At 51.1% G+C, this 8,855-nt stretch overlaps 1 protein-coding gene and 1 pseudogene across 1 annotated transcript; both read left to right on the plus strand.

The window, feature by feature from the left end:
* Positions 1-536, plus strand: part of LOC114487093 (CAP-Gly domain-containing linker protein 1-like) — a 2,612-nt pseudogene extending 2,076 nt beyond the window's left edge.
* A 1,507-nt stretch (positions 537-2,043) lies between these two features.
* LOC114487095 (CAP-Gly domain-containing linker protein 1-like) lies at positions 2,044-3,309 on the plus strand. Its single transcript, XM_028495281.2, has 3 exons — positions 2,044-2,054; positions 2,101-2,623; positions 3,165-3,309. The coding sequence occupies exons 1-3, from the start codon at positions 2,044-2,046 to the stop codon at positions 3,177-3,179; spliced, it is 549 nt and encodes a 182-aa protein (XP_028351082.1). The 3' UTR covers positions 3,180-3,309.
* The last annotated feature ends 5,546 nt before the right edge of the window (positions 3,310-8,855 follow it).

Below are 8,855 nucleotides of genomic sequence, written 5' to 3' on the forward strand. Positions count from 1 at the left end.
TGCTGAGACACAAGAGGAGTTTGTGGATGATTTTCGAGTTGGGGAGCGAGTTTGGGTGAATGGGAAGAAGCCTGGATTTATCCAGTTCCTGGGAGAAACCCAGTTTGCACCAGGCCAATGGGCCGGGATCGTTTTAGATGAACCCATAGGCAAGAACGATGGTTCAGTGGCAGGAATTCGGTCGGTATTTCCAGTGTGAGTCTTTAAACGGCATATTCACCCGACCTTCAAAGTTGACGAGGAAGGTGCAGGCAGAAGACGAAGCCGACGGCCTGCAGACAACTCATGCTTCCAGAGCGACTTCGCCTCTGTCCACTTCGACAGCCAGCATGGTGTCCTCTTCCCCAGCCACCCCCTCAAATATTCCCCATAAATCGCCCCAGCCAACCGCAAAGGGACCTTCAGCTACGCCTCAGATCAGCAACCTTACAGAAACCACCGGTGAATCTATTTCCAACCTTTCGGAGGCTGCCTCAATCAAGAAAGGAGAAAGAGAGCTCAGAATTGGAGACCGAGTATTGGAGACGCGGGTTTGATCCCTGGTCCGGGAACTGAGATCCCACATGCCGAGGGGCAACCAAGTCCGTGCGCTCCGGAGCCTGCGCGCCACAACTAGAGAGAAGACTGTGCGCCGCAACTAAGACCCGATGCAGCCAAATAAATAAATATTAAACAAAAAATACAAACAATACAAACTCGGACTTCCCTTCCCTGGGGAGGGATGCGGGGTGAGGCCCAGCTTCCGCAGAGGAGCCCCGGCCCACGGCCGACAGGTTCCCCCATGCACGCACCGAAGGTAGAGGTCCAGGTAGAACTTGCCGATGGAGGACCTTGCCCGAGGCCGCGTCCCGGACCATGTAGAGCGTCACATCTTCGTGACACACGTTGGTGCCCTCCTGCAGGTCGAAGGTCAGCCCCAGCAGCTCCTGGGAGATGCCCAGCAGCCCGCGCATGACCACCTGCATGGGGAAGGACTCCTTGGGCAGGTACTGGTCCACGCCGTAGCGCGTCTCCTCCTCCTTGTTCATGTAGTAGCGCAGGTCCCAGGCGTTGATGGGGCCGTCAAAGTGCAGGCCCCGCCTCTGGCGCTCGGCCTTCTTTAGCTCCAGGATCACGGCCGCCCCTGCTCCCCGAGGGGCTTCAGCTTCTGGGCCAGCTCATCTGTGGGCGGAGGGGAGAGGCTCAGCTATGTCCCTGGGACGGCCCCCCAGCCGCCCCCCACCCCGCGTCCCTCGAGGCAGAATGAAGGGTCCGGGAAGGCGACCCCCAAGAGCTGACACAGTGGGGTCTCAGGCAGCACCACGTCCAGTCAAGGTCCGCCTGATGTTCCAACACAGGGCAGTAGTGACGGCTGCCCGGCTCAGTAAACTGTCCCCACGTGCTCCGGTGCAGCCTGTGAGAGCATCGCTCTCAGGACGAAGGGCTGACGGCAGGAAGACTGAAGGAGCAGTGGGTCCTGGGCCCAGATGCTCAGCTGGGGGCCCCACCCGTGGGGAAGTCACTGGGACTTGCTGAGCCTCCACCGAGACCGGGCAGCAGCCCCAGGGCCTCACGGGGCGCGGCGCTCCCGGCCCCAGAGCCTTCCCTCTGGTTCTCATCAAAGGCTGTCACCAGACTTGCAGGCCACGTTCCTTTCTTTCGTCTTTTTTAAAGGCAACTCTTGAGTACATGTGTTTAACATGTAGGGAACCAGCCCTGACACCTTGATCTGGGTCTTCCAGCCTCCAGAGCCTCGAGGACATCCATTTCCATGGTTTAATCACCGAGTGTGTGGGGTTTGATGATGGAAGCTGACCCTGAGGGCGTTGCCACGTGTGGGGTGACGTCAGCAGAAGAATCCCGTGGCGAGGGCCTGCCTGAGGACCACGCGCGCCCGGGCCCTCCCAGCCCCCTGCCTGCAGCCCCCGGGCCCGCACCCACCTGGGAGCAGAGCTGGCGCGCATCCCGTGCTGGAACTCGTGGAAATAGGTCTCCAGCTCATCGTGCTGCAGCAGGAAGGGCGGGTCGGGCGTGGGCTTGGTGAAGTTGGCCACCGTGGCCGCGATGGCGATCTGGCGGCTCCCATCCTGGTGCAGGCAGCCCGGCTGCAGGCTGAAGCAGGCCGTGTGCTGAGACACAAGAGGAGTTTGTGGATGATTTTCGAGTTGGGGAGCGAGTTTGGGTGAATGGGAAGAAGCCTGGATTTATCCAGTTCCTGGGAGAAACCCAGTTTGCACCAGGCCAATGGGCCGGGATCGTTTTAGATGAACCCATAGGCAAGAACGATGGTTCAGTGGCAGGAATTCGGTATTTCCAGTGTGAGCCTTTAAAGGGCATATTCACCCGACCTTCAAAGTTGACGAGGAAGGTGCAGGCAGAAGATGAAGCCGACGGCCTGCAGACAACTCATGCTTCCAGAGCGACTTCGCCTCTGTCCACTTCGACAGCCAGCATGGTGTCCTCTTCCCCAGCCACCCCCTCAAGTATTCCCCATAAATCACCCCAGCCAACCGCAAAGGAACCTTCAGCTACGTCTCAGATCAGCAACCTTACAAAAACCACCAGTGAATCTATTTCCAACCTTTCGGAGGCTGGCTCAATCAAGAAAGGAGAAAGAGAGCTCAAAATTGGAGACCGAGTATTGGTGAGTCCATAAACCTTCCAAGGTCGTTATGTTGACCTGAGTGAGGGGTTGAACTACACACATGCGGGCTCAGAATCTGTTCTGTAGGGATGACCATTCATTTATAGAGAAAGTAATCAGCTTTTCCGGTTCCGTTTATGGGTAAATATACAACAGATTAGAAACTGGCTACGTAGTTTGCGCGTAGTATAGCGTAGGTTTGCAGGGATCGACTCTAGTTTTATCTTCGTTTAGTCAAAAGAATATTGAGTTTTTAGCTTGTAAATATTAAGGTAACTTTACTTGACAAAACAAGCTGAGAGGTGGACTTAGATGTTTTTAACAAAGGTTTTTTTTTCTTTCTGGTATTTAATTTTTGCTTTAAGGATAGTGTGTGGCTAAATGTGAGATCCTGTTTCTTTGAGTGTCTTGGAAAACTCAGAGATCACAGGATGTTATTTCAGAATTTCTCTGCCTTTTAAATGATCAGGTTTAGGTCTAGGAAAAGAAAGGAGGGACATCCCTGGTGGTCCAGTGGTTAAGAATACACCTTCCAATGCAGGAGACGCGGGTCTGATCCCTGGTCTGGGAACTGAGGTCCCACGTGCCAAGGGGCAACCAAGTCTGTGTGCTCTGGAACCTGCACGCCACAACTAGAGAGAAGACTGTGCGCGGCAGCTAAGACCTGATGCAGCCAAATAAATAAATATTAAGAAAAAATAGGAAATGTACTGTAGTTTCTTTTTTTTTACTAATAAGCAGCAAACAATGTATAAGGTCTACATGCTGTACATTGTAGAACCCCTGAATGACACAGTGACTGATTTTTTCTTTGTTTGTTTGTTTTAAATGAGGGGCAGTGTAGCAGTGCTAAAAACACAAGCTGAGTCCAGCTCTGCCTTTGTGATCTCAGCAAGTTATTTAACTTCTTAGTTTTCTCATCTATGAAAATGAGGTTGAATAATAGTGCTAACATCTAGCATTGTTGTGAGGATTAAATTAGCTGATGCATCCACTGGGACTCAGGGGGAGGCGGGGTTACCTAGGAAAGTGGCCACCACCTGGCTGGTCTTGGCCTTGTTCGTCTCCAGAACGGAGTCGGCACACGTGCTGAACCCCAGCAGGTGGGACTTCTGGGCCTGCAGCCTCACCAGCTCCCCGCGGATCGCGCAGTTCTCCTGGAACCCAGAGAGGGAAGGCGCTGGGGACCGTGGGCCACGCCCTCCCCGTGGGGCCCCGGGCCAGGTCTCCGTGGGCGGGCAGGGCTCTCAGGCCGCTGGCGGGCATAGCCAATCCCCGTCTCTCCTCCTTCTGGCCCGGATTTCTAGACACTTTGGTGCTGTCCTAACACGTGGTCTTTATAAACACAGGTCCTTTCGGAACCAGAAACGGCATGAACCGTGACGGGCTCTAAGGCCAAAGGCAGGAAGCAATGCGGCCAGGCTCTCGGGGAGCCACCAGTGGGCCTCCCCGGGCTCAACAATACAAACTCGGCTGCCGTGCAGACAGCAGCTCATCCCTACGGAGCCCGAACACCCAGCCCCTGGAAGGTGAGACACCTGTTGCTGCAGGTGGCCCGTGGCTCGCTGGTGAGGCCTGGCCCCAGGCGTACGCCACCTTCTCTGGGGCCACCTCTCCGGTTCTGCGGTGGGATTCTCCTGGGAGCCCCCAGTCACCACAGGACCAACATGGCCTGTGTGCAGCCCAAGAAGGTGGGGACCCAGGACTGTCCCCCGTGCTCCCCCGCATCCCCCGCGAGGCCTAGCAAGCACCAGTGGTGTCTGCGGGGAGGATGAAGGGCTCATGCACAGCCTCCATCTACCGAAGGTGTGAAACAGGAGAAGCACAGACTGCAGCCACACGCGGTATGGACCAAACACAAGTGTCCATGCAGGACCCGATGTCTGAATGTCAAGTCTCACGGTCTGCTGAATGCCCCGATGTGTGCATTTTTGTGTTTTCGGGGTGCTTTCTCTGCTCAACACGGCTCCGAGCATAGAGCTGAAGTGTTGGCCGGTGTCCCAAGTGCAGGAGGGCGGTGACGTGCTCACGGGGACAGTGCGTGTGTTAGATGAGCGAAGACCCAGACGCCACGCAAGGCACAGAGAGGGGATGGGGGGCCATCTGCGTGTCTGACCTCATCGGGCATCACCCCAGAGGGAGAGGGAGAGTGAGAGAGGGAGAGACGTCTCTCCCTTCCCTGGAGGTTCTCTAGTGCAGCCAAGGCTGAAAACTACTGCATTTTGGGAGACGGGTCCTCGTGGAAAAGTTAAATAGTAGTTCATGGCATTATCGACACATATGAAAAAGGCTCAAATTCTTGGGGAGTCAGGGAGGGGAGCTGGCGGCTGCCTCATAAAGGAGGAGAGATTGGGCGTCAGAGGAGGTGCCTGTGCAGCCCAACGCCCAGGGCCCCGCAGACGTCATCTCTCAGCGGTGGTCCCGGGCTGGAAGTCGGCGGGGAGGTCAGGCCGTCCAGGCATCAACGTTGACTTCAGGGCTGATCTAAAAGGCGCCTGGTGGTTGTTGAAGCAGAAAGAAGAGAAAGCAGTGGGGAGGGGAGGGGAGGGGAGGGGGAGGGACCCCCCCTCCTCTGTCCCTCTCCCTCCCTCCCTCCCTCCCTCTCTCTTTGCTGTACACCTGGAATTAGCACAATACTGTAAGTCAACTATACTTAACTATATTTTAAAAAGAATGGGAAGAAGCCTGGATTTATCCAGTTCCTGGGAGAAACCCAGTTTGCACCAGGCCAATGGGCCGGGATCGTTTTAGATGAACCCATAGGCAAGAACGATGGTTCAGTGGCAGGAATTCGGTCGGTATTTCCAGTGTGAGTCTTTAAACGGCATATTCACCCGACCTTCAAAGTTGACGAGGAAGGTGCAGGCAGAAGACGAAGCCGACGGCCTGCAGACAACTCATGCTTCCAGAGCGACTTCGCCTCTGTCCACTTCGACAGCCAGCATGGTGTCCTCTTCCCCAGCCACCCCCTCAAATATTTCCCAAAAATCGCCCCAGCCAACCGCAAAGGGACCTTCAGCTACGCCTCAGATCAGCAACCTTACAGAAACCACCGGTGAATCTATTTCCAACCTTTCGGAGGCTGCCTCAATCAAGAAAGGAGAAAGAGAGCTCAAAATTGGAGACCGAGTATTGGTGAGTCCATAAACCTTCCAAGGTCGTTATGTTGACCTGAGTGAGGGGTTGAACTACACACATGCGGGCTCAGAATCTGTTCTGTAGGGATGACCATTCATTTATAGAGAAAGTAATCAGCTTTTCCGGTTCCGTTTATGGGTAAATATACAACAGATTAGAAACTGGCTACGTAGTTTGCGCGTAGTATAGCGTAGGTTTGCAGGGATCGACTCTAGTTTTATCTTCGTTTAGTCAAAAGAATATTGAGTTTTTAGCTTGTAAATATTAAGGTAACTTTACTTGACAAAACAAGCTGAGAGGTGGACTTAGATGTTTTTAACAAAGGTTTTTTTTTCTTTCTGGTATTTAATTTTTGCTTTAAGGATAGTGTGTGGCTAAATGTGAGATCCTGTTTCTTTGAGTGTCTTGGAAAACTCAGAGATCACAGGATGTTATTTCAGAATTTCTCTGCCTTTTAAATGATCAGGTTTAGGTCTAGGAAAAGAAAGGAGGGACATCCCTGGTGGTCCAGTGGTTAAGAATACACCTTCCAATGCAGGAGACGCGGGTCTGATCCCTGGTCTGGGAACTGAGGTCCCACGTGCCAAGGGGCAACCAAGTCTGTGTGCTCTGGAACCTGCACGCCACAACTAGAGAGAAGACTGTGCGCGGCAGCTAAGACCTGATGCAGCCAAATAAATAAATATTAAGAAAAAATAGGAAATGTACTGTAGTTTCTTTTTTTTTACTAATAAGCAGCAAACAATGTATAAGGTCTACATGCTGTACATTGTAGAACCCCTGAATGACACAGTGACTGATTTTTTCTTTGTTTGTTTGTTTTAAATGAGGGGCAGTGTAGCAGTGCTAAAAACACAAGCTGAGTCCAGCTCTGCCTTTGTGATCTCAGCAAGTTATTTAACTTCTTAGTTTTCTCATCTATGAAAATGAGGTTGAATAATAGTGCTAACATCTAGCATTGTTGTGAGGATTAAATTAGCTGATGCATATAACATTCTTAGCAGTGCCTGGTATCCAGTCAACACTCAAGAAACGGTAGCTTTTTTTTTTTTAAACAGCAGAATCTTATTTATTGATTGATTGATTGATCGGCCACACCATGTGGCTTGTGGAATCTTAGTTCCCTGACCAGGGATTGAACCTAGGCCCTCGGCAGTGAAAGCACCGAGTCCTAACCACTGGACTGCCAGAGAATTCCCAAGAAATGGTAGCTGTTTTTCTCATTGATGAAAATTTAAAGCTATTCTCTGACTTTTTCAACACTTTAGTCAGTTCAGTTCAAGGCATGACGTTTGTCTGAAGTCTTTGACCCTGTGCTCTTCAGTTTCCTTTGTATCCGTAAAAATTCCATCAGTCTTGGAGGCTTACAGTAATATAATGGGGAAAAAAGAATGGCTGTTAGCCTTTAGAATGTCCCGTGCATCTCGTTGAATGTGTCAGCAGTATATGGAGTAGCCCCCATAGAATTGGTGAGGAAACTGAGGTCCTAAGAAGTACATTTGGGCTTCCCTGGTGGCACAGTGGTTGAGAGTCCGCCTGCCGATGCGGGGGACACGGGTTCGTGCCCCGGTCTGGGAAGATCCCACATGCCGCGGAGCGGCTAGGCCCGTGAGCCATGCTCTCCCTCCCTCCCTCCCTCCCTCTCTCTTTGCTGTACACCTGAAATTAGCACAATACTGTAAGTCAACTATACTTAACTATATTTTAAAAAATAGATAAGTAAAATGAGCTCATTAGGGTGGGCCCAAACCAATATGACTGGTGTCCTTATAAGGATGATGTGAAGACACAGGGAGAAAACAGCCATCCACAAGCCAGGTAGAGAGAGGCCTCAGAATGACATTTTGATCTCAGACCCCCAGCCTCCAGAACTGTGAGAAAATAAAATTCTGTTGTTTATCAGCCATTCAGTCTGTGGTATTTTGTTACGGCAGAAACTAATTCAAATTGTTGCCAGTTTTGGCCATTGTGAATAAATCTACTACGTACATACTCTAATGCGTGGCCTTTCGTGGACGTGTATTTGTGGCTCTTATGAAGAATACTGAGAAGTGGAATGCCACGTGTGACATCCAGTGAATCCCCGATGCTGCTGTTGAATTTCCAAGGGATGGCACACCCTGCACGTCCACACTCTCCTCCTTATGCCTTTTGCAGGGGTTGCTTCTGCCCTCGTCTTGGCTGCTGTCCTGTGGAGATTCTGGATGTGGAAAGAACGTTCGTGCCATGAAAGGGACCAAACGAAGGGCTCGGGGACATTTTTCCATTCAGCCTTGGACTCAGGCTTCCTCCCCACTGCCCTATGCTTCCCTGGGCCCCCTTTTATTATTCCTTGGAAAATTCCTGATTTTTAGAAAAAAATAATACACACTTGATGTCTAAGAAAAAGTGTTCCAGGGACTTCCCTGGTGGTCCAGTGGTTAAGACTCCACACGTCCACTGTAGGGGGCACGGGTTCGATCCTTGGTCGGGGAACTAAGATCCTGCATGCCGCGTGGTGCAGCCAAAAAAAAAAAAAAAAAAGAAAGAAAAAAGAAAAAGTATTCCATACAGAAAGAATACTGAAAAAGAAGTACATCATACCTCAGAGATATTGCACATTTGGTTGTGAACCACTGCAGTAAAGCAAATATCAAAATCAGTCAGTGGATCAATCAATAAAGAGAATATCACGAGTCGCCAATTTTTCTTTGGTTTTCCAGTACATATAAAAGTCACATTTACACTCTACTGTAGTTTATTAAGTGCACGATAGCATTATGTCTAAAAAAAAATAAATCTTAGGGACTTCCCTGGTGGTCTAGTGGTTAGGAATCTGCCTTCCAATACAAGGGATGCAGGTTCGATCCCTGGTTGGGGAACTAATATCCCATATGCTATGGGACAATTAAGCCCTGGCGCCACAACTACTGAGCCCATGTGCTCTGGAGCCCTTGCGCCACAACTAGAGAGAAGCCCGCGCACCGCAGCGAGGAAGATCCCGCTTGACCACCAGGGAAGTCCCTCAGATATATATATATATATATATATATATTTTTTTTTTTTTTTTTTTTTTTTGGTACGCGGGCCTCTCACTGTTGTGGCCTCTCCCGTT

The sequence above is a fragment of the Physeter macrocephalus genome, chromosome 2 (genome assembly GCF_002837175.3).
Source record: "Physeter macrocephalus isolate SW-GA chromosome 2, ASM283717v5, whole genome shotgun sequence".
Taxonomy (NCBI): domain Eukaryota; kingdom Metazoa; phylum Chordata; class Mammalia; order Artiodactyla; family Physeteridae; genus Physeter; species Physeter macrocephalus.